The sequence below is a fragment of the Pantherophis guttatus genome, chromosome 2 (assembly GCF_059756535.1).
Source record: "Pantherophis guttatus breed Tessera chromosome 2, ASM5975653v1, whole genome shotgun sequence".
NCBI lineage: Eukaryota > Metazoa > Chordata > Lepidosauria > Squamata > Colubridae > Pantherophis > Pantherophis guttatus.
In genome coordinates this window covers 204,941,301-204,968,134 of record NC_142064.1, presented here as the reverse complement: position 1 = coordinate 204,968,134, position 26,834 = coordinate 204,941,301, and the positions used below count along the sequence as shown (strand labels likewise).

Here is a 26,834-nt window from a genome sequence, read left to right as displayed (position 1 = left end):
TTTTTAAATTTTAAATTAATTGGACTTGACACCACTGTCTTTGCCAAAAACTGTCTTGCTTGGAACTTCCTGCATACTATGATGATACCTCCATGATTCTTATGCTCTTGGTTAAAAACCATATTGTTAGAAAATATAGTACTCCATCTAAACACTATGATTTTGGATGAATAGACAATAGTTATTACTATTATTAGATATACCGCAACATGAAATGACAGTTGTCAGTTCTTTAGCTGATGTTGGCTTTCCTTTAAATCAAGTTCTTCCCTAGAACCTAAGATGCATCGGCATAGTATATGTGTATATCCAGGTAGTTTGGCCTTTTGTAATTGAGAGGGGAATTTTGTCAATGTGCAGTGTCGTTCAAGACTTTTTGATATGGTACCCAGTGTGCTGATACCATTGGGACTACCACAGCCAGTTTATGCCATAATCTTTCACTTTGATTTTCAGATCTTGGTACTTTGTGATCTACTTCAGTTATCCCTTGGTATTGCTACATCAATTATTCACACTTTCTGGTGTGTTATGTTCCAAGATTATCAGTTTGTACTCAGAAATCCCTTTTTTTTTCTTTTTAATTGTAATAGTTGAAATGTATGTGTTCTATCCATGAACTAGGGCAGAGATTGGAAACTGTTGTAGCAAAAAGTATATTTTTGTTTTTGTTTGGATTTTTTACTCTGCAATTTCCTTAGCTTAATATAGGTGGCATGATGGTGGCATTTGATATCACTCAACAGAACTGTAATATTCAATTCAATTTAATCAGTTTATGAGTAAGTGGAGTGAAGTTAAATAAAGAAATGACATTAAATTTAGTGAAGGATTGTTGTACATACTATATACACATATAAACTACAGATTTTTGTGTGGTGTTAATTGGCAATTGTTGGCAAATTATGGCAGTCTGCCACAATGTATCAATAGCTGGGTGGGGCCTTCAAGGGGCCAAAGAGTGATCACAGTATACAAGATACATTGTATGTCTGAATTGGTTTCCCATGCTTTTGTCTTTAGAATGTGTACAGTTTTCTGGACTAATCACTCCCAATTGCTCATTTGAACTAATGGATTCCTATTTGTGGGTGGGATTCTTACTATAAGATATTTGAGTTCATAATTTTCCAAACTGGGAGCAATTGTTTCTCAGAGTAGATTTCTGACAGTCATTTAATGCTACAACCTATTCATGTTACATGTCAGATTCTTTGTTCAAATACCTGCCTACTCACAGGTACACATACATTTAAGTGAATGAGGTCATAAGGAATATGACATATACCTTAGATGGAGGGCTATAAAAATATTTTAATGCAAAGTTTGTGTTGGGTTTATGTCATATAAATCATTTTATTTGTGTGGAACACCTTCTCAGTGTTAGGCATTGTAAGGAAATGATATAGAACATTCTGGTATGTCTGATATGCTACTCCCAGGGCAAATATCAACCTTTCTCATGTGAAATGCTGTTTCTATTTATGTGGTATGAATAGAAATTTGCCTTGTATAGATCAAAGCAAGGGTGAGAACCCAATCTAGGTGAGTGATTGCAGCCCCTCATCTGCCCAATAAGACTAGATAAGGCTGGCCTTATACAGGAAAGCTTCACCTACTGATGTTACCTATTTTCCTCTTGCACAAAGAAAAATATTCCATTCATTTTTGCTCCTACTTTATTCTTTGTGAAGTGATTCATCTGGCATGTGCACACTTTCCTAAAAAGAGAAGACATTAGGTGAACCATAAGAGCCTGTTTGTGCCTTCCAGGGATTGGAGAACATGAAGGATAGCTTTGGCTGATCTGGCCAAATTATATATTATATCTGCAATAATATCTGTTGCATCTTTCTCACTTGAAAAAGGAAAAGGGAAGGACGGGACATGGTTGAGCAGAATTGCTCTTGCTAGCATTCATGCTTCACTTGAGGTCCTGTGGACTGTATGGATCAGTTTATGTTCAGAGATTCTCTATTCATGGTTTAAAGATTTATTCAGCAACAGTTATTAATTAACCAGGCATGAATTTTTAAAGGCAAGCGTACTACTACGCCAGATTCCACCCCCCCACCCCCCATAAGCAACTCATATATTTTTGAGGAACAAATTCCTTTGATTTCAGTGGAACTGTTAAGATATGATATTTTTAGTCATTGCAGAAGAGAGACTTCTCTGATCTATAAGGTGTGAATCTGCATTTGTGTACTTCTCAGTTATTTGAGATTTATTGTGATCTGCTCTGTTAGCAGGTGCATACAAGAATCCCAGAGGTATTCTTTGTTTGGGAAGCTGTTGAATGTACCATTACTTGATATATTCTGTTTAAATCCTAGTATGTATAATAAATAGCAAGGCTACTTGATCTATGTTGCTGATTATCAGTACTGTATTCAAGCCTATTGTTTGAACTTTAAAAATGAGAGTTATTTGGTTTTGGCTTTGTGTTTGAGTGTTTTAAGCTGTCAAGATTGTGAATTATCATACAGATAATTGTTTTCTGATTCATCAAAGTGATAAATGATGAAGAGGGGAAGTAGCAGTCATAAAAAGGGTATTGTCAAGGATACCTTGAAAAATTCAAGTTTTCAAATGAAGCACGTGTGGTTTTCCTTATTAATGGATCACCTTGGCTGTCTTCACTGAGAGAGAAAAATGTTCTGAAACGTTTCAAGATGAAAAATAAAAATCCTTAATAACAAGCAGGGGACACTAGAAAATCATCCTGGTAGCCAATGCATAGAATTAGTTGCAGCTGTTAATTGGCTGACACTGAGTATTGGTGTTTGTTAAACACCAGATTTTGAAAGAGAGAGTGTGGCAGTGAATGTGGGGAAAAGTATGAAAGCATAGCATTTTCAGTGCTTGTTCACTTAAGCCTTGGTCTCAATACTGTTAAGGGACAGCAGTCTCTGAGTTTCAGAGCTACTATGAGAGTTCTGTGATTAAATGTAGAGTATAAGCATGAGTTATTATATACTCTAGTCACTAAGAGTAAAAAGCTAAAACTTGAAGGCACGATGAAGCATGAGCTGAAGGAACGAAGACCAGCACAAATCTTGCTTTTTGGGGGGTCTTCCCCAATGTACCTCAGTGAATACCAAGACATTAAAATAAGATAAAAACATATCTGGATTTATTCGGCACAGCATCATTCTGTAAGTTGAAGATAATAATGTTTCTCTGTACTCCGATTCTAGATTTCTTTTTATTACATCAAGAAATATGAAGAGCAAGCAGTTGCAGAAGATCCTAGATGAATGTTTGGAAGACAGTTCTGTTTATTTATGTTTGCCTCCTGTAATATTGGAGGTTGAAGTAATAGTTGAGAGAAAATTAAATACAGTTACATCTTGATTTTTCTAGATGCTGCATTCAGTGGTCCAAATTCTTTTATTGTTTTTTGTATCATTATACCAGTGATGCAAATGGTAAAGTTTAAAACATTTTCAGTGCTATATTAACACACTCTTTGCTTTATTAGGCTTTGGGGAATAATGGTTGCCCTTCATCCAATTAGTCCATTAAAATATAGTTTTATTGTATTTATTTATGTTTATCTGATACACTTTGCCATGCAACCTTTAATGTACAGATCAGTACACTAAAATGCTTTCCAACCCTTTTTATTTTCTGAGGCATAAGTTAAGAAATTCAATATACTGTTTTGGAAAGCAGTTTGGTGTGTTCTATTTTTTTTTACCTTGGTAGCTTCAGTTAATGTTTAATTTAATCCCCATAAAGTAAGGTAAAGGTAAAGGTTCCCCTCGCACATATGTGCTAGTCGTTCCCAATTCTAGGGGATGATGCTCATCTCCGTTTCAAAGTTGAAGAGCTAGCGCAGTCCGAAGACGTCTCTGTGGTGATGTGGCCGGCATGACTAAACACCAAAGCCGCACGGAATGCTGTTACCTTCCCACCAAAGGTGATCCCTATTTTTCTACTTGCATTTTTTACGTGCTTTCGAACTGCTAGGTTGGCAGAAGCTGGGACAAATAACGGGAGCCACCGTGTTACATGGCACTAGGGATTCAAACCGCTGAACTGCCGACCTTTCAATCAACAAGCTCAGCATCTTAGCCACTGGGCCACAGCGTCTCTCCCCATAAAGTACATCTCATTTATTTGGTTATTAAATAGCAAAATTTGCCTATAGGACAGGAATTGTGAGCCACTTCAGAATTGGCATATGTTATCAATGTACCTTGGTTGCCAGAGTGCAAACTACAGACTTAAATTCACATACTCTATTAAGAATAGCATACATATCCAGCATATCCTTCTTCTGGATATAGAAGAAGTTTGATCTTTTTAAAATGAGGGACAGACATTTGTAGAAAAAATAATGTTGCTTCCATCTCTTTAAAACCTTTGATGAATATTTGCAGTCCCCCAAAAGTTGGAAAAGTTCAGAAGTTCAGAATGGTAGAAATAGTTAAAATATGTAACCAGAAATTTATGCTGTGTTGTCTATGTTTTATTTTATTTTTCTCTTTAAACCATGGCATTAGATGTTCATCCTTCATTTCTACTTCAGATTATCTTCATTATTATATTTTATATTTTTCTTGAGATTTTCTCCTAATGTATAAAAATAATTTTAAACCTTAGCAATCACTCTCGTATAGTGGTCTCAATTCTCTCTCTCTCTCTTTAAGAGATTTTGTTCAGAGACCTCTTTATTGTGGTGAAACACAACATTTTGGAAGGATTTTTTTTTCTTTAACACATTTGTCTGCTTGGTGGCTTGATAATCTCTGTGAAATACATTCAAGTTCCGCGTTTTAATTTTTAAAGTTTAAAAGTTTTATTGCATTGCATTATTGCCTTGAAATAACTTTTTATTTTGTTTATTTTCCTATAGGGAAAGAAAGGGCTAAATTTTTTTAAATTTTTTTTAATTTTATTTCGAATTTATATACCGCACCTTCTCTCGAAAGACTCAGGGCGGCGTACAGCCAGATAAAAACATACAATACAAACATTAAAAAACAATTAAAAGGATATATATTAATTTGGCCCCAGTTTAAGATAACAAACCAATTAAAAATTAAAAATATGTTAAAAAATATGTTAAGCCAGCCCGGCTTGCTGGAAAAAGAAGGTTTTAAGGGCACGGCGGAAGGCTCCGAGGTCTTGGATTCTCCTTATCTCTGGGGGCAGCTGATTCCAGAGGGTAGGTGCCCCCACAGAGAAGGCCCTCCCCCTGGGGGTCACCAGCTTACATTGTTTGGCTGATGGCACCCCAAAGAGGCCTTCTCTTTGGGAGCGCAAAGGTCGGTGGGAGGTCATCGGTAGCAGCAGGCGGTCTCGAAGATAACTAGGTCCTATGCCATGGAGCACTTTAAAGGTGGTAACCAACACCTTGGTAGTAAAGGTGGTTTAAAGGTGGTAACCGTTAAAGGTTACCACGCTTTAAAGGTGATAACCAACCAAACACCTTGAAACACCTTAAATGCTCTACCATATATACTTGTTGATAAGCCAAGAATTTTAGGTGCCAAAAATTGGGTTTGGCTTGATTGCAGACCACAGCTCAGATTTTTAAGCCTATCATGGCCAAAGTGCACAAATAGCAGCCAATTGCTTAGCAATATCCTGTTAAAAATTGGAGAGTCCGCTTATCTACAAATGGACTTATCCATGAGTATACATACCGTAGTAGATACCACACCTGTGTCAGGGGTGAAATGCTCCCGGTTCGGACCGGCTCGGGCGAGTAGGTAGCGAAGATGGCCGGTGGTTCGGAGAACCGGTAGCAGTGGCAGCTGGAGGTCCCGCCCACCCGCCCCATTCCCCGGACTCGGGGAATCCACCATTCCAGGACTCCTACTGCTCACCCTTCTCCCGCGGCTGGCTGTCAGGGAAGGCAAGCGCCCGAAAGGTAGCGGAGTCGCTCACTCTCCTTCTTGAATGAGCCGCTCTGGTCCACGCGCCGGCTGCGCAAGTGCACACCCAACCTGTCACTGAATTAAATAAACGATGTGCGCTTGAATGAGACGCTCTGGTCCACGCGCCGGCTGCACAAGCGCACATTGTTTATTTAATTCAGCGGCAGGTTGGGTGTGCGCTTGAGCAGCCGGTGCGTAGACCAGAGCGGCTCATTCAAGAAGGAGAATGAGCGACTCCGCTACCTTTCGGGCGCTTGCCTTCCCTGACAGCCAGCTGCGGGAGACAGGTGAGCAGTAGGAGTCCGGGAATGGTGCATTCCCCGACTCCGGGGAATGGGGCAGGTGGACGGAGCTGCGTGGCGAAGGGCGAGCAGGCAGCGGCTCTGCAGCAAGGCCGGAGTTGAGGAATGGTGCATTCTCTGACTTCTACTGCTCACCTTTCTCCCACGGCTGGCTGTCAGGGAAGGCAAGCGCCTGAAAGGTACCAGAGTCGCTCACTCTCCTTGAATGAGCCATTCTGGTCCACGCGCCGGCTGCACAAGCGCACATCCAACCTGCCACTGAATTAAATAAACTGTGTGCTTGCGCAGGCGGCGCGTGGACCAGAGCGGCTCATTCAAGAAGGAGAGTGAGCGACTCTGGTACCTTTCGGGCGCTTGCCTTCCCTGACAGCCAGCCGTGGGAGAAAGGTGAGCAGTAGGAGTCCGGGGAATGGGGCGGGTGGGCGGAGCCGCGGGAGAAAGAAATTTAAAAATTTTTCCTACCAGGTTCTGTGGGCATGGCTTGGTGGAAGGGGGTCTTGTGACTGAGTGGGCATGGCTGTGAGTGACATCGAGTTGGCCACACCCACTCAATCACAGGAAACCCCCCCCCACCAAGCCATGCCCACAGAACCGGTAGGGAAAAATTTTAGATTTCACCCCTGCTCTGTGGTACATGGCCAAGAGGTGGCACTATAAAAATTATTTCAATGTTTGTATTTCAACATTTTAATTTTCAGAAAGATAGACCAATGTGTGGGAGTCCTACTTCTTTTGCATACCAAAATTGATAGGTGGGCACCAAATAGTAGAATTACCAACCAGCTACTCCAAAAGAGGAGGCAGAACAGTTTGTAGAGATCCAAATGGCGTCTAGGCAAGAAGCTTTACGACCTTTGCAACCTTCCATTTTATGTACCTCAGCATTGTTTCAGGATATTTGACACATCTAATACATTGGAGGATGACTACCATGGAAAGCATAGACTTTCCCCGCCCTTTCTATTCATTATAATACCTGTATGCTATAAGATTAGAAGGATATCCATTTTTCATCAGCAGTACAGTGGTCTGAAGAATTATCTCTATTTGAATGAACATTTTACTAGTGTGAATCATGATTAGACGATTGTTTAAAAAGTTGAGCTGCATGTATCAGTTGTATATGCTGATTTTTCCAATTTTTCTTCCTATTGTTAAATAAATCTTTCTTACTTTCTCCTCCCCCACAATTTTATGCGATTATATAAATATATAAGTATGAATATAATATATTAATACAGAATAATTGTAAGATTTTATGTTTTTTCTCCTCTTTTTCCTTTTTCCTTTTTGCATATTAAACAATAAAAGCACCAAATGAAAATTATTGGTGTAATTTAGAATGAAGTAGCTATTTTGTGAACTTTCCAGAGAGTTCAGGCTTCTGGATGGTATAAAAAGAAGTAGAATTTTGGGGAAAAAATATACAGAAAATTCAGGGCAGCATTAAATTATTTTAATTTCAGCATGAGAACACTGAAATGAGTTAATACTTCTGTAAAAATTTAAAAACCAGATCACCATGTTAAACAGGGTAAAGCTGATATCTTGAAGAAAAATAGGCAGTTACAATAATAGACAAGAACAACGATATAAACAATAATAGGTTTGAAAAAATTCTGGTAATTGGATTTATAGATTTATAGCTATATATATATATAGCGCTCTCTCTCTCTCTCTCTCTCTCTCTCTCTCTCTCTCTCTCTCTATCTATCTATCTATCTATCTATCTATATATAATATAGAAATTATGCATATATTTTCAGACTTAAGTTTTATTGTTTTTTTTTTATTGAAAAGTTTTACAAAAAAGAAATACAAAAATTTTTCCCCCATGTTCCCCTACCCTTTCCCCCACTTCATTCCACCCTCCCCCCCAGACTTCCCAGAGCAAAATACAAGGTATTTCATTTAATCAATCATAAACTAGATTAATCTACTTATCCTCAAAGTGCTAACTCCCCCCCTGAAACCTTAACTCCACTATAGATAACCTAATACTTCTAATACTAACATTCATTTATAAACTATTTGATATTTTCTTGTCTGATACTTATTTTGAATATAATCAATCCATCTTCTCCATTCCGATACGTATCTTTCTTGCGTGTGGTCCTTCAAGTACGCTGAGATTTTCGCCATTTCTACTAGGTTTGTTACTTTCAATATCCACTCTTCAATAGTAGGCAAAGAGTCCTTCTTCCAATATTGAGCTACTAGCAGCCTAGCTGCTGATATTAAGTTCAAAATCAATTTAGTCTCTGAAACTGTACAGTCCATAGTTATACCCAATAGAAACAATTGAGGAGTAAATTTCAACCTTCTTTTCAAAATGTTCTGCATCACCCACCAAATTTTTATCCAAAATGCCTTGATTTTCTTACAGGTCCACCATATATGATAATAGGTTGCATCATTACATTCACATCTCCAACATTTAGCTTGCAAATTCGAGTACATACATGATAATTTTTTAGGATTTAAGTGCCATCTGTAAAACATTTTATAAAAGTTCTCTCTCAGATTTTGTGCTTGCGTAAATTTAACATTTCTGACCCAAATCTTTTCCCACGTTTCCATCATCACTGGTTCCTGAAAGTTTTGTACCCATTTTATCATACAGTCCTTAACCAATTCCGTTTCTGAGTCTATTTCCAATAATGCATTATACAACCTTTTAATATGCATCTGACTTTGATCTCTAATCTGTTTCACCAGATTTTCCTCATTTTGCATAACCCCAATTTTTTGATCCTCCCTCCATGTAGCTTGAAGCTGACCATACTGAAACCAAGTATAAATTATCCCTTCTTCTTTTAATTCATCTAAGGATTTCAGTTGCAACTTACCCCTTTCCAAAAGAAGAAGCTCTTTATAAGTAATCACCTCTATTTTTTGCTCTATACTTATATTTTTTATTGCATGTCTGGGATTTGCCCATATAGGTATCTTATAAGTTCAGCTTATATTGGTACTTTTTCCAAACCCTCAACAATGCATTTCTGAGTATATGACCCTTAAACACTTTATCCACTTTTTTTCATATAACAAATAAACATGCCATCCATATAACAAATCATAACCTTCTATATTTAACATTCTTTCTTCAGTTAAATTAAACCAATCACTAATTTGTGATAAAGCTGCTGCTTCATAATACAATCTTAAGTTAGGCATTTTAAGACCTCCTCTCTCATGTATATCCTGTATAATTTTCAGTTTCACTCTTGGTTTCTTCCCAGCCCAGATAAAAGTATTAACCCCTTTCTGCCATTCCATCAGATTTCCATCTTTTTAAAGCACTAGTGTCATTTGGAACAAAAATAAAAACCTAGATAGTACATTCATTTTTATTGCTGCTATCCTTCCCAGTAGTGATAGTTGTAACTTTTTCCATTTTTCCATTTCTTTCTGTACTTTTTGCCAAAGAATTTCATAATTATTTTTAAACAGTTTCGTATTTGAGGCTGCAATATATACTTCTAGATACTTAACCTTTTTAACTACTTCAAACCCCGTTATTCTCCCTAAATCTTCTCTTTGAGTTATGGTCATATTTTTAGTTATCATCTTTGTCTTGTGTAGATTTACTTTAAATCCAGATACTTTGCCATATTGAGTTACTATGTCCAGCATATGGGGAGCCGCTTCTATAGGTTGAGATAAAGTAAGAACCAGGTCATCTGCAAACGCTCTTAGTCTATAATCCTGCTGTCTAATTACAATTCCTTTTATTTTGTCAGAATCACATAACTTATTCAACAAAACTTCTAAAGTTAAAATAAACAACAATGGAGACAAGGGACAACCCTGCCTCGTACCTTTCTCAATTTTAAACACATCTGTTAAACCTCCATTAATTATTATTTGTGCTGTTTGTTCCTGATATATTGCTCTAATTGAATGTATGAAATACTCCCCAAAGTGCATTTTTTCTATTATTTTAAACAGGAATTGCCAGTTCAATCGATCAAATGCTTTTTCTGCATCCAGAAATATGAACGCTGCAGGGACCTGGTTATTTTTTTCCGAATATTCCAATAAGTTTATAATTTGCCTAACATTATATTTCATCGGCCTCCCTTTTATAAAACCTGATTGATCATTGTGAATAACTTGTTGCATGACTGGCATTAATCTATTCCATATTCATATTAATAACAAAAAATTCTTTCATTTGTTTTTTAAGCTCCTTTACATTTTCTTCATATCTGAATAAGTTTTCATTTAACCTCCAAGACCTCCTTTCCCCCCTCTCCTGTTCAAATTCAACCCAAACCGGACTATGATCAGTTAAAGTTCTTGGACATATCTTTGTCTTCTTCACCCTGGAAATAAAATCATTTGTGATTAGTATAAAATCAATCCTGGAGAAGGATTGATGTCTATCAGAAAAAAAAGTAAAATCTTTTTCCTCCAGGTTACGTTCTCTCCAGATATCTCTCAATTCTATATCTTCCATCATATCAAAAAAAGATTTAGGCAGTTTTGCACGTGCTGAAGTCTTTGATAAGCTCTTTTTATCTTTCTGCGTGTCAATTACTCCATTCCAGTCACCCATTAAAATAAAAGATTTATAGTCCCATTGTATTATTTTAGTATGTAAAAATTTATAAAACTTGTCTTGTTGCTGATTAGGGGCATATATTCCAATAAAAAGCATTTTTCCAGTCTGTGTTAATAATTCAGTTGCAATATATCTTCCTTGATCATCTGCCTCAATTAAATTAGCTGATAGTCTTTTTTTTACATATATAACTAGTCCATTTTTCTTCTCTGGCGCTGATGCCACAAAATTTGTACCTAATCTTGAATTTATCAAATATTTTTGGTCTGATAATCTAATATGTGTTTCTTGCAAGCAAATAACATCATTGTTAAATTGTTTCAAGTAGTGAAATACTTTCTTTCTTTTTTGTGGTGAGTTTAGGCCATTGATATTCCAAGATAGGAATTTAGTTGCCATCTTTAGCCTTTCGAAGCCTTGTGAGCATCAGCTGAAGCTCCTCCTCCACCTTACTCTTCGGCCTAGCCCCCCCCCACTGCTTCTGTTTTTTGGACTTCTTGAGATAAATCTTGAGATTGTTGCCTTTTTGATTGTTGTTGTTGCAATTTATAAGTTGATCGGGTCAGTCGTTGTACTTTCGGCTCTCCCTTCTTAGGTGGTTCCAAAGTTGGGGATAAGCCCCCAAGATCCAAATCTTCTTCCATGATAATTCCTCCAGCTGCAACTTCAGCATAGGTTTGTATCTGTTTTCCATCCTTTTCTTGTTGTAACATCTCCATTTTCTTCCTTCCCCCCCTGGTGAGGGTGGGTATTCAGCCTGTAAAACATTTACATAGAAATCTTTTGCCTTCCAAACTGTGTTTAACTGGTATCTTTCTCCATTATAAGTCACTATTAGACCAATTGAAACGTCCCATCTGTATGCCACTTGTTGATTTCTCAACTCATTTACCAGAAAGCCAAAGTCTTTTCTACTTCTCAACATCTTTGGAGGAATCTCTTTCAAAACCACCACCTCTTGCCCAGTCACTGAACTTTATTCTTGTAAGAAGCTTGTAGAATTTCATTTCTGATCCTCCTAGTTGTAAAATAAATCACCACATCTCTTGGCAGCTGTCTTTGTTTTGCCAACCAGGAATTAACCCTGTAAATTTTGTCAATTTGGATTGCCACATCTTCTGGTCTTTCTTTAATTATCTCCGCCACAGCATCAGCACAAATGTCTTTTAAATTTTCTTTGCTATTTTCCTTCAGGCCTCTCAGTCTCAGAGCAAACTCCATAGATCTGTATTGTAACATTACCAATTCATCATCCACTTTCTCTGTTCTGGTCATGACATCACCCATTTTGCTTTCCAAATTTAAGTTGGCTTCATTAATTTCTTCAACTTTCCCATCAAGCTGGATAACAAGGTTTGAGAGTCCTGATACAGAAAAAACAATATCCTCTCTTATTTTATCATGTTCATCTGCAACTGCTTCCTTGATCGAGCTTATATCCTCCTCAATTTTCTTAAATTTCCCTTCAACAAGTAGTGTTAGATTATTCATTGCTTCACTCATTGCTGTTGCTTGATTATTCATGGCTTCTTTCATAACTTCCTTAAAATCATTAAGTGCTGCATCTTGATTCTGGGTCTGGCTCTGTGAATCAGCCGGAAATTGTGCTTTCTGTGTCACCACTGACACAACTGGGGAACCTCCCCCTCATTTAACAACTCCTGGTTTCATTGTCGAGCAGCCATTTTTTTTCCTTTCACCCCCCTCTTTTCTTTAAAAGCCACAAAGTCTTTAAAGATGTTTATAATTTATAGTCTCTAATTTGCCAGGCAAAGTAGGTTTTTTTTTCCTCTTTCCTCCACAAACTCTCAGTTCCCAGCAGTTAATAGGCAGCTAATCCACTCTCCCAGTGCAAAGTTCTCAAGCACTTTCGTTTCTGGCTTTCACTTTCAAAACCATAACAAAGATGCCATCTTCCGCCTCCAGCTTAAGATTCAAATTGAAACAAAGTAACTTCGGAGTTAAGCTCTGTACTTTTAAGGCTTATTCTCCTGTTTTCCTCTCAGCCTGCGCTTGAAGTCAATCAAACTCACTTTTAAAAGCAGGATCGGATCGCGGCTTCTTGCTCTGCTTTTGCAGAGTTGTCCTGGCTCCGGAGCTTCTTGGCGGGCTGGCTGAGGAGCTCTCACCCTCCAAGCCTCTGGAAATGTTCCAGAGGGCTTTCGGGGAGCTCTACTCGCGCCCACCGGCTCTCCTCTCCTTTTCCCGAAGGAGAGTTTTTCAGCCGCTAGACAGCCGATTTGCACTGTCAAAGCGGCTTTTACGGAGATGCAGGGCTGGCGATCATAAATGACCGTCCACGGAGCCTGCGGTGCCAACCGGAAGTTCAAGTTTTATTGTTTTAATAGCACACACATACACATATATACAGTATACACTTGATAATTTACCATGTAAAATTGTACTGTTTTAGCAATATGATTTGATTCATATTTCCTGAAAAAGCTAAACAGTAACTTCAAAAGTACACAGGTCTTAGTTTGTAAAATCAAATTTGTGATATATGGAGAGAGAATTGCATACTAATATAATCTTAAGCATATTGACCTTTTATTTTTGTTATGTGAAAAGAAAATATAATAAAATCACAAATAGTAAATAGTATTTGATGAAAAATAATCTGATACCACTACAATATTGTAAGTGTTGCGTTCATCAATCAATTTCCTCAACTTATTGTTTTTGTTACCTGCTTCAATGGATTGATAGAATACATGCTAGCGGTTAATGTGGGAATTGAGGCAAGGCTAGCATAGCCCTTTCCACCTGTGATTTGGGTAGTTGTAGCCTGGTGCTTGTTGTTTTTCATAACTCTTTCCATTGTCTCTTGCTTTTCATTTAACCTAAAAGTTCTTTCAAGACTAGCAACATTAGCCACCTCTCTTTTTTTAAAATCCGTCAGCGAAAATCACAGCCACCTGAATTTATCTTGTGTAATCTTTACTTCTTTTTCTTGCTCCCCTGTTGTTCCCTTTTCTTATCATAGTTAAAACGGTACTGTTGTTCTTTATATTGTAGCATGATCCCATTTTCTGTTTGATGCCAATTCATATCAAAACAGTTTCCCACCGCTGCAATTATTCTACCATCAGGAAATAGGTTTATATAGCACAGTATGAAGGAATAGGCTTTATTCTGTGACTTTTGTTGATTAACAAGGATACAGTTTAGAAAGCTAAGAGAAGAGAAGGTTTTGCAATGTTGCCCCCTTCCCTTAGTTGTCTCATAGTCCATACAGCTTTCACTGATAAAGCTTTTTGTATAACTCTTTTGCTATGTATAGTTTGTCAAAAACTTAATTTTAATTACATTTTTACTTGTCTTCCCTCTGTTTCTCCTAACTCTTAGAATATCCAGAGCTAATAGTCACAGGTTTTCTCAATGTTGTACCTGCAAAGTACCTTTTCTAGAATTAATGTAGTGTAGCCCAGTAGAGGGCACAATGAGTACGCTGTTTAGCAAGAAGCTTAATAAAAAAAAGAGGGGGAAACTCAAGTGTTCTTGACCTTTTTCTTCCTCAAAGTGTCATTTAATCATTTTGCCATTCTTCTCACCTCTGCCTCATTTCTACAGTGTACCAAGCCCTTGTGAGTGACAGTGTCTGAAAAATGTAACCCCATCCTATGCCTAACTGAATATGAAAAGTGCAATTGCTTCTCATATATTGGTTTTCCCTTCTAGATGGCTGAATCTTAACTGACTCCCTTCCCCTCACTTGGTGGGTTCTGCCCAGTATTGGAGAAGCTAATGTGGTATTGGGAAGGATGGCTGGTGGTTCCTGATATTAAATGTAACTTTTGCACAAGGGTTAACTAAGCTCTTTTCCCATTTCCCCCCCTTTTCCTTTAGAATATGCAATTAGTTTTTGTTATACCACCTTAATCTGCTTTAAAAGGTACCCTTAATTGGATGAACAGGGATTTATGAACGCTCTCTTAATGCTCTCAATTTACCATTCAATATGATTAGAATGGAATCTAGGGTGTTTCACTTCAAGGTAATAAGGCAACATTCTGTCAAAAGGAAAGGAAACCAACTAAAAAGCTTTAATGCATTTTGTTTCAGTGGAAAAGATGCCAAAGAAGAAGCGGAAAACTGCAAACGAGCCTGATTCCAAAGATCAGGGAGAAGAAGAGGCAAGGGACCTGTCAAATGCAAAGTTAACACATTCTGCAGATACATTCATTATCATATCTGACAGCGATGGAGAGGTGAGCGAACAAGAGCATGAACAAAATAAATATTGACTTTGGGGATCTAGTTATATATCGATATATATGATTGAAATGAGTTCAGACACTTGAAAATCTCCCATATAAAAGCAGAGGTGAACTATATATTTTTATTTATTTATTTATTTAGTGAGTTTATTTGCCGCCTATCACATATATATAGTAGGAGCCAGTCTATTTTTTAAAATCCGCATTCAAATGCCCCAGAAAGCGTGAGTTGATGTGATGACATCACAGGTGTTGTAATTTATTTATCGTACTTATATAACCACCCATCTCACATGAAAGTGATTCTGGGCGGTATATACAAAACTTAATTATAAAAAATACATGTCACAATTAAAAATAAAAAGAGGTACACAAAACAGGAGAGGAGGATATTAACCACAATAAGTGAGCCATCTCAAAATCTACCCAATCCTAGAATTCCCAGGCCTGGTAACATAGCCAGGCCTTGAGGAACTTGTGGAATGTTAAGAGGGATGAATCTTCTCTGAGGGGAGAAGATTCCACAAGGCAGGCACTGTGGCAGACAAAGCACATATCCTGGGACCCACCAAATGCAATTCCCTGGCAGATAGGACCCATAGCAGGCCTCTCTGCCAGACCTGATAGGGTGGGAGAGGCGGTCTTTCAGATAACCCAGCCCCATGCCATGGAGGCAGGGGTGAAATCCAGCAGGTTCTGACAGGTTCTGGAGAACTGATAGCGGAAATTTTGAGCAGTTCGGAGAACCGCAAATACCACCTTTGGCTGGCCATTTCAAGCCACTCCCACAGAACCAGTAGTAAAAAAATGTGGATTTCATCATTGCATGGAGGGCTTTAAAGGTAAAAATCAACATCTTGAATTAGACCCGGAAGTAGACTGAAACCTATGTAGCTCACAGAGTAAAGGTGTATACCACTCTACATGCACATATAACTGCCCATGCCACCACTACATTTCGCACTGGGTGAAGCTTCTAGATACCCTTCAAAGACAGTCCCATGTAGAGCATGTTATAGAATCCAAATGAGAGGTAACTAGAGCAGGAGGACTGCTACCATTTTTAAGGTGTAAATTGGGTCTACTTAAGATATTGAGATTGCTTCTTTCCCAATAATCTTGCATGTGTAGCTTCTACGAGTTAACAATAAACGCATTTATCACATTTTTCTCTCATTTTTGTTATTGATATAGAATATACTTTAATGTTTAATTCTACAAAACTCAAAAATTCAAATTTAATTACAGTCAATAATCAGCAAAGTTAATTCATAGACAGCAGGGTTCTATATTAAAAATGGAAATGAAAATATATTAACTTTACATACTGTTACATACATACTATTAAGCTCCTGATATGTAGCTCATTTTTAGAGCCCTACTTGATCTTATGAAGAGATTATTGAGGGTTAAATAGCATCAACAAATCAACAAAAAACTGCTGCAGCTAATGTTAGAAGTAAATGATTCTACCTCTTCTAGGTACCAGATGTCCATCAAGGGACTTTAAAGGTAGTATCAGAAAAAAAATCTTAACAGATTATTAAATGCTGCCATATTTTGAAATTTGCTTGGAAGTCTGCTTAATGAGAAATGTCTACAAGTTTTGGGGATAACAATTCATTCCAGAATGCTTCCTTTGATACTCATTTTCTTTTAATGTTAAATTCTCATGATAGCATCTACTTGTAAAAGTGTTGTTTACTGGTACTGTATGAACAGATGTACAAATGAACTAGACTAAGATAGGAGCTGTATTCTATCCAATGTAACAAAGCTATGTTTAATCACTAAATCAGATTGTTGCCATTCTGTAGCATTCAGTACAGTATTCATATATCAAATGTAGCAATACTTAATTTGCTGCTAGTAATATTAATGATTTATGAATTAACAATTGCATTTTTGATTTTAGGAATGATCTAAGTTTTCCTATAAACTGAATTTAAGCCCTGTGAAATTACTGATGGATTTTAATTTGCTAATGTATGCTTGCAGTTTTTATAGCTTTGCCCTATTTTTTTTTAAAAAAAGACGACTGTGATTACAGTATTTACACATTACCTAGAGAATTTCAGCTCTAATTAGTAGATTTCTGTCTAGTATTTTAATGGCCAATATTGATATAGTTATTATTTGAAAATACTAAAAAATAGCTGCAGATGTTAAAAGGGAGAAAACCTTTACTGTTAATAATATGGAAATTAACACCTGTATATTTATTAGAAATCTTCTCTCTTAAGGAAACTCTTTTAAATAACTATATGATATAGCAGTAATTATTTCTTTGTGCTGAACTTCCAACCAGACAAATATGTTAAGCAGACTTTGGATTTGTTTTGTGTCATTGTTTTTCATGCTGAAATTCTGCTGTACTTGAGAGAATGAATTTATTCCATTTGCCTTCTTTCTTAATATAACCTTGCCTTTCATTTTATTTCTTGAAAAAATATTTTCCTGGAATTGTGAAAAATATTTTGACTTTTCAAACTTCTGGTTGCCTTATAATAAAAGGACACAAAAGTCTGCCCTAAAGTGCTATGTACAGTTTTATAAGAGTTCATTCTATTTCATCTAGCAGCATTTGGATGAGGTTCCTTATGATTCACCAATATAAAGGGAAACTCTAATCAGAGATTAATTGAACTGTTGTTATTCCAGCAGCCTTTCATCAGACATCTTTAGAACTAGTCTCCAGTATTGTTTTTGAATTGGGGTGTTTTGGAGCGGTTGCAGCTGGAAAATCTCCTATGTGTCTTTTTGGTGTATCTCTGGCAGATTGCATTTTCTGTCGTGCTTTATTGTCAATGCCATTTATGCTGTCTCGCAACTTTTTAAAACCTTTTTTTGCACAGGCTTTGTTTGTTTCAGCATCTGCTAAGGCTAATCAGGAGAAGTGTTTCTGCCCAGTTGTTTGATCATTGTCATTTGCTTCTGAACAGTACAAGCAGATGACAAAAGTGACTTGAGACAGACTACTGTATGTAATTAGTGTCTTCATCAGTTTTTACTGCTGTTGATCAAAAAATGTAGTTTTCTAACAGACTTGTGTGTAGTTAATAAGCTGGATTCTTGTATTTGCTGCATTTGTACCCCACCTTTCTCCGTTGAGCCCAAAGCCATCCAGTGAAGTAATTCACAATAGAATATAATTACTAACTAAAATGTCCCACATTGAAACCCAGTGTCTGTCCATTGTGTCACACTAGTTGTTTCTGTAAGATCAGATAATCAGCAAGTTATGATATGTGACAGAAAACCCAAAAAGAAAGAAAATATGCAGTACTGTTTGAATAAATGCAATTCAGGCAATGCTACGGATTTCTGTTGACTATTATGGTGGATTGCATTCTTGATACTGAGGTTAATAATTTCCTCTGCTGAGATTGTATTCATTGTCCCCATGTAGTTAATTCATACTGTAACTATCAGGCTATCCTATTTCCTTTTCCTTTTTAAAAACTTCCACTAAGTCTTCTTAATTTTTCTTTAAAAAATCAAAACAAGAAATGCCACATTATAAGTTATACTACACTTGTAACTGAATCTGTGAATTTGCCAAACCATAACTGTTGAAACAAGTTTATATCTTCTCTAAGAAAGTACAAAATCTCTTTACATTAATACACTTTACACGACTGCTGGTTCATATTGATAAATATGTCCTTTTTTATTGTTTATATTCATTACTATATTGAAAACCACACAAGTTATATCACTGTAGAATGGTTAAAGCAGAAGAAAGGTAATATTTTGGAATGGCCAAGTCAAAGTCCTGACCTTAACCCTACATAAATGTGGAAGGACCTGAAGCAGGCAGTACCTCTGAGGAAGCCCACCAACATCCATGAGTTGTTCTGTAAGGAGGAATGAGCTAAAATCAATAGGCTGATCAGTGGTTAGGGGAAACATTTAGTTGCAGTTATTGCTAGCCAAGAAGGACCCAGCAGTGACTGAAAGCAAAAATTTACATACTTTTGCCACTCACAAATATGTAGCATTGGCTCATTTCCCTCAATAAATCAGTGATCAAGATATAATGCTTTGGAGTCATTTGTTTAACTGGGTTCTCTATCTAATTTTAGGACTTATTTTAAGCTGTATTTATGCAGAAATACTGAACATTCAAAAGGGTCCACAAACTTTTAAGCACCTGTATAATTCAGAGCGTAGGCTCTGACTAGCACCTAGATTTTAGGAAGTTGATTTTTCTTTTTTTGGACAGACCTGAGACTGATTCTAGGACTGTCTACATGCAAATGCTCTAGCACTGAGGAAGTTACAGCCTTCTCCACCAAGGTACTGATAACACCTTCCTTCAGATCCTCACAATGATTTCATAAGGGCTGGAAAACATGGGCAGATTGAAATAGTAATCCCCCAGCATTAATTACTGCAAGTCGTCTCTAAGTTGTTAGTGAAAATGTGGTAGGTCAGTTCATATTAGATCTATTTTTAACTTCTATAACATTCTATGTTGTTTTAAGCTTCCAAAGCAGATGTTGTGAAAGATGAGGAAGATTTGTATGCATGCATATGTAATGTCACTGTAGCTTCTTGCAGTCTCAGGGCTGTTTGAAATGTGTAAAAATAACAGGCGATACAGTTGTTACTGGATTTTACCACTTCTGATTACCCACAGAGATTACATGTTCATGGTGTGTTACTGAAAAACAGTTCTAGTTGTATAAAGTTAGCATATTGAAAGAAAATATGGTTTAGTCTAGGCTTCCTTTTACTTCCATTTTATCTTCTTTGCCAATAAGAAAATAAAAAATTTAGAAAGTCAAGTCAAGTGCAACACTATCCAAAACAACAAAATAACAAATATAAAAGTAATCTTTTAATAACATTCTGCTCAATACCTTTCTACAGTAGAAATATTTCGGTAAAGGGACTGAGCTAGATCCCAAATCCCGCTAAGCAGGTGCTCATCTATATGGTAATATTTAAGAATATGCTGAAAGGCACCTATTCCTCAAATCGCACTCTTAAATGTACACTTTCATTACAGGTTAAGAGGCACAAGAAAAGACAGCCCTTGCTTCTGTATGCTACATACAGCAATCAACAAAATAATTGAAAAGGCAACACAGAAATAAAAGTAACATAGAATTAAAAAAAACGAAGAAAATAAAAGCAAACATAGATACACAAGGCATTTATATAAACGCACTTGCAATCTTGAGATTAAAAAATAAACTAACATGGAGAAAAGATGTACCAGTAATAAGGATTCTTAAAGAGATCCTTTAATGGAAAAGCAAAAGTGGGATTGAAACAACTGGGAATGTTTATCTGGGAGAAGAGAAGAAAAGACAGAGGGGCCATAAAATGCTTTTCAAGCATCTGAAAGAATGTCATCTAGAAGAAGGTCAGAGCTGCTCTTTATCATTCCATAATACAGGGCATGATAAATGAATCTAAGTCAGAGGAAGGACAATTTCAATTAAATGTTAGAAAAAGCTAAGGGTATGCTTCAAAGTCAAAACAAATTACTGCAGTTTAGAAGTCCCGCTGAACTGTTTCTGATTAAGCTTGCTTTGGCCAAAACTAAAACTTGGTATGTTTTAGTTGGTTCAGATTTTGTTTCATCCCAAACCTTAAACAACCAAAACATGTCAAGTTTTGTTTCTGCTGGATTGTGGTTGCTCTTTCATCTTCCATCCACCTCAGCCACCACAAATTGGCACATGGTCCTTGTTGTAGTAGTATCTCAGCAGTAAGGAACCAGTTCTCCACCTGGCATATCCTACTGCCTGGCCTACCCATTGGTCTCCCCAGAGATTTCAGACTTTACCTACAAATGGATTAAGAAAGAGAATACGGGGTGAGGAGGAGGTAGCTGGAAATGTAATTACTTATTATGTGTGACCAAGGATTCTGTTAAAGAAGTGAGGCAGTCTGAGGTTTCAGCTCAAGAGAAAAATGTATTTTAATGATAATAAACTAAAGAGAAAGAAAATACTTTATTAAAAGCAGATGTTTTGAATTAGAAAAAAATTATTTTGGAACTGACAGTAACATTGGAATTTGATGATTATTTGAGATCTACCACATCAGTTGTAATTTACATGGGTCTGTGTATATAAACACCAAAGTTATATATAAAGGACACATAATACTTCACTGTTTTTTATTCTTCCTCAGTTTTATAATGGATCTGTTAGTAATCAACTTGTCACTAAATTCAAATTTAGGCCATTTAAATTTAATCTTAATGTAACCTTAACTCTTAAGAATAAACATTACTATAGTCCCTAAAAGGTGAAAAAGAATCCAGATATTGCATACTTCACATTTTCTTTTACAAAGCTCTTAATGTCTCTCAGTTTTGAAGATGAAGTTCAAACTTCTACTCCATTATGTGTTTACTTTTACATTTGAGCATATAAAAATGTTAATGTATTAGAATGTAGTAATCATTTCCGAACTCAATTGCATTCCTTCACTAATACATTTACTTTTCAAATCTTTCTTTTCATTTCTCTCCAAAGTGTATTCTACACATTTTTTTTATTAATATAGAATAGGCTTCCTGTATTATGATGGCAGTTTAGAAACATATATTAGTATATTACCTTTTGAGTATATCCAAACTACAGAATATTTTTAGATTATACTTTGTTAGAACTATGTATTTTTAATGGAGCAATAATCTAACTACACATTTTCTTCTGTATACTTGATTAAATTTATTTCAGACAAATTTTTATATTGCTCTTCAGTATTGTTTTATGATTGGGAAATAAAGCTCTTGATTACTAGTTAGTTGGTATGTTAACATTCAAGAAATTAAATGTCCCAATTAGTCAAAATCCATCTGAAATTGAAAGAAAGGTGGAGAATATAGATGAGAAAAAGAAATACTCACTTGAATGAAAATTAAGTATTGTGAAGGAAAATGTGGGAGGGCTTGAAAAAAAATAGAGAAGATCTATTTACCTAACTCTAATAGTGGGATAGGAAAGCTGACGATGGGAATCTGAATTTCACATATTAATCTAAAAACCTTTCCACTAAATATCTGAATATTATATACGCTGTCCTCTTTAATAAGACCTTGATCCTTTAAGATTTAATAGTTCTATATTTCCTGCTTTGCTTTTGACAGTAAGTTGTTATCAGGATTACAGTTGTGAGCCTTGTAATTGTAACATGCAGCCTATATTACTTCGTTAATGAAGACATGTAGTGAAATACATGAAATGCCTTAATATGATCAAGGCTCATTATATAAACTCTGCTGGTTGCCTAATCTTATTAATTTTCTTATTAATAGGATGCTTCTGTGTTGTCATAGTGTGTGTGTGTGTGTGTGTGTGTGTGTGTGTTGTGACAAATCCATATACAGCAGCCTTTTTCCAGCAACTTTTATCACAGAGCTCAGAAATGGACAGTTTATTAGCTGTGATAATTTGACAAATCTCTTCTTTGCCATTTATATATAACTTGCAGTTACTCACTTCACTTTTCCTGTCAAACACAATAATCTTGATCTCTTGTTCATTGATTACTTCCAGATCTACACTAAGGGACAAGGATAAAAATCTGGAGACCGTGAGTTCTAGTCCTGCCAGCTGCATGAAGCCAGCTGTGTGGCTTTGGGCCAGTCACTCTCTCACTTGCCCTAGAAAGGAGGCAGGAAACAACATGGACTCAAAGGGATGGGGAAAAAAGCTTATGCATTTTATAATATTTCCAATATGAGACTTCTCAATTAACAACATTCGTGTGTGTGTACATTTACATTCCTAATTAACATGTTTTTACCATCTACTATATGAGCATTCTTTATACCTTTTCCATAAATAACCAAGGGACCTTCACAGATTTTTATTTTACTCCAGAATTTACTCCGCTACTGAAACCTTTGCTAAATATTCCATTTATTTACATATACACTTGCATCTGTCATATTGCACTTACCATATTCAACAAACTTCAACTCCATATAATGCAAAATATTCTATAATTTAAACCTACTCCCTTTGTCATATGCTTTCTCTAAATAAAATGAAACACATTTTTACATTTACCTTTTAAACTATTTTTGTTTACTATAGTGAGATCTGTACACTCCCTGCCTGGTATAAAATCACACAGCGTTTTCCAAATTTTGCTCACTGTTCACTACTAGTTTTCCAGTGCGCTGCTCCTACAATCCATAGATGGGTTTATTCCTCATGTCCTGACAGAAACTGAGTGAAATATTTTCTTCCTTTGTGCTCTGACCACGCCCACTTGTCCCATGATCCTCCAGTCTTTTTTCACTCAGTCGCTGACAAGACTATGGTATTTCTTCGTGCTTGGTTTAACCAACAATTTTCTAGCTACCGTCTAGGTAATTTACTTTATTTTTGATTAATTTGGATCACGGAAGAGAGCAGAAGATCTGAGCCTGCTGCTGAGGCACGCGCGGCGGTCCTGGGGCTCCAGACCGTCCCGCACCTCTCCTTGCCACATGGGTAGCAGCATCCGGACTCTGTCCCTTCAGGGAGGATCCACGTGGGCCTATTAGCCGCCAGTGTCGGCGTTGGGTTGCTGGTGAGCTGGTTTGCCCACCTGCACCATCCGATTGCTCTCGTTAGCTGGTGGCTCCGGAGTCCCTACACGGTTTCCGTGCAAACTCTGATGTATTTGAAAGCTTCGCTGCGCAGAGCCCCTCTGAATTCCCGCCTCGCCATTGCAGCCGCCATTTTGGCTACGGACTACAGCGGCCGCCATTTTGGGATCACGGTGGCTGCCATTTTGAATTTTGCTGCGGCTGCCATTTTGAGAGCCTCCATATGTTCCGGACCGGCAGGAAGGCGGCAGAGTGAGCGAAGCAGCACGTTTCGGCCTGATTGCGGCCAGCGCCTGTGGGAGCCTCTTATTATTCTTATTACTATTGCTTACACTGGTGGTGGACTGTTACTGGAGGGATATCCGGATGGCTAGCTCCCTCCCACCTTTTCGCCAGACCTGTGTGTGTGTGTGGGTTACAGGGGTTGAGCGCTTCTAGGAGTGGTGCTAACTTTGGGGGCCCACTGTCCCACTCTTACACCCCTAGTTCTTCTCAGGCATCTGACCTTCTGGTCCACTTACCCACATGGCGGATTCCTCCTTATCGTCAGATGTGGAACATGAGCCAGTCCACCCAGGCATTTCAAACCCCACAGGGCTTTATCAGGAAAGCGGGCTGCATCGTCCAGCCGCACATCCCTGCAACCCAAGGCCTCATCTGCCCTGGACAAGGACGCATTGCATCGCCACAGGGCATTAGAACCCCAGTACAACAAAGCCAAGCAGACTGTACAAGCGTCTCTTGAACTGGGAACACAGGCTCCACAACTGACTCTGCCTCTTCAGGGGCCCACAGGTCAGAGAGGATCCCTACCAGACGCCCCACCGCCCAGATCGTTGCCAGAGAACTTGGATGGTTCTGGCTCCACCCTGGGTCTTTCCAGAGGTGTTTCCCTCTCTCTGCCAGATGTCTTGGCTGTTGGGTTAGCTGCACCTCATACTCCTCATCGGAGACTACCAGAGGCCACATTTACGGCTGCAAGACCCCGCACAGCAGAAGGCTACCCGTCAGGGAGCCAGTTGGATTTTCAATCTCGGTTGTCTATGGCTTTGTCCTCATTGTTAGCGGCTGGCATTCAGCAGGCGACCCAGCTGTCTCTGCAATCCTTATCTGTACAGCACCTGATCCAGGGTCACTCTTCTGCGAGGGCCCATTCTCCGTCTCGGCTTCATCCATCAACTCCGAACAGGGGGAGGACTGTCCCGAGGACATAGAGTTCTCCAAAGACAAGGGTTTGTTGCCAGATGCCCCGGCCTTTACAGGTCTATTCAGGCCGTCGTTATTCAAATCTCTATTACACAAGGCTCGATTAACAACGAACCTCGGAAAGAACGACACACTGCTCAGTGCGTCTCAGATGGCTTCAGGGCCTCATGATTCGCTGTTTATGCTGCCTTGCCAGACAAGGACTACATCCTTTGTCCCTAACTTTTTCAGAGGTGATTCGAAATCCATGGACTCAGCCTGGGTTCCTAACAGCACCCAATAGTCAAGGCAAGAGATTGTATTGCGCTGCTCCTGAACTGGAGGAGCTCCTCTCATTGCCATCGGTGGACGCCCCTGTCGTGAGCCTCTCCTCTACATCTGTACTTTCAACGGATTCACTGGATGGATCAAATCTGAGGACCGGAGAGCCAAACTAGCATTCCGAAAGACGCACCAGGCGGCTGCCTGGGCAATCAAAACTGCAACAGCTACATCGTTCTTCAACAGGGCGTCACTAATCTGGTTACGGCAGCTTCAGGAACGGCTTCCAATCTGAGGAAACCAGATTGCACCAGGATATCAACAAGATAGTCGCCGCCACTGAATATTTGCCTGACTCCTCCTTGAATTCGGCTAAGTTCACCTCGTGGGCACTGGCCTCCGCAGTGACATCAAGGCGCCTTTTCTGGCTCCGCGGCTGGAAGGCAGACGCCAAGGCAAAATGGAAGCTGGCTGCGGCCCCGTACGAGAACCCCAGTCTTTTTTGGGGCACTTTGGACCCTCTCTTAATCGAGGATAAGGACAAACGCAAAGTCCTCTTGTCCTCATATCGCAGACCTGAGCGCCGTTACACCCCGTACTCACAACAGCAGCCCTTTCACACTTTCTCAGGATCTGGGGGGTCCTTTTCGCAACGATCATCCTTCCAAGGTGGCAACCGTTTCCCAGACAGACAACACTTCCGTAATCGTGGCAGATCCCAATCTTCTGCCAAGTGTCCAATGCGAGGGTCCGGGTACAAGCCCTTTCGCAGGGACAAATGACGCCCGGTTGTCAGGCCCCATCGGCGGTCGTCTCCAGCTCTCACCGCCGGTGGGAATAGTCGACGTCGGATACGTGGGTTCGTCGCACCGTCGCACACGGACTCTCGATCGAGATCACCGGCTGCCTACCACAGAGATTTGTGTGTTGTCCGATTCCAACCTCACTCGACAAGAAACTCCTAATGGGCAAGGAGATTCGCCATCTCTTGACCATCAGGGCGATAGAACCGGTTCCCTTGGATCAGCGCGGGACCAGCTTTACTCGGTTCTGCTTTTGGTCCCCAAAAACTCGGGCGGCTGGAGGGGGATTCTAAATCTGAAACAACTGAATCTGTCCGTTTGCTATTGCAGATTCAAAATGCACTCCCTCCGATTGATTCTAGGGGGTGTGAGAGAGGGAGACCTCTTACAGTCCGTGGATCTAAGGGAGGCATACCTACATGTACCAATTCACCCCTCTCACCAAAAGTATCTGAGGTTTGCGTATGCAGGCAACCATTTTCAATACTGTGCCATGCCCTTCAGACTCTCCTCTGCCCCCAGAACCTTCACCAAATTGGTGGTGGTGGTGGCTGCAACACTATGGACCACCCCAGTTCGAGTCTTGTGTTACCTCAATGACATCCTGGTCCTTTCGTCCTCTCTGGCCCAGGCAACCCGCAACATGGAGCTCGTGATCTGTGCCTTCCAATGGCACGGATTCACGATCAATCTCGACAAGAGCCAATTAATTCCGTCCACCCGGCTCCTCCACCTTGGAGTGGTGATAGATTCGGCCAAGGGACAGGTGTTCTTGTCGCTGGACAGAGTCCAGAGCATCATCGAAACGGTTTACCAAGTGCTTACCCTGAGATCGGTTCACCTGCTGCTCCTGTCGCAACTGCTGGGGAGGATGGTTTCGTGTTTTGCCATCGTTCCCTGGGCTTGCAGGCACACTCGCCTGTTAAAATGGTTCCTCCTTCCCTTTCAGCGGATGGGACGCAGTGCCTCGACTCGCAAGGTTACCCTGCCTCCACAGATTCGTCTCTTGCTTCGCTGG

General features: G+C 38.8%; 1 protein-coding gene across 17 annotated transcripts in view; it reads left to right on the top strand.

Moving 5' to 3' along the window:
* UIMC1 (ubiquitin interaction motif containing 1) overlaps positions 1-26,834 on the top strand; it is a 105,773-nt gene that overhangs the window by 6,276 nt on the left and 72,663 nt on the right. For 14 of the 17 annotated variants that reach the window (XR_015732603.1, XM_034442522.3, XM_087887570.1 and 11 more), the window contains exon 2: positions 14,826-14,971. Coding sequence is in view for 12 of the 17 variants with exons in the window: in XM_034442514.3 (XP_034298405.1) it covers positions 14,826-14,971 (146 nt within the window). In the remaining 5 variants the exon portion in view is untranslated. Of the gene's footprint in view, positions 1-278; positions 3,926-14,825; positions 14,972-26,834 lie in introns of those variants that run through there. The other 3 variants (XR_015732602.1, XM_034442532.3, XM_060688477.2) reach the window with 1 other exon arrangement.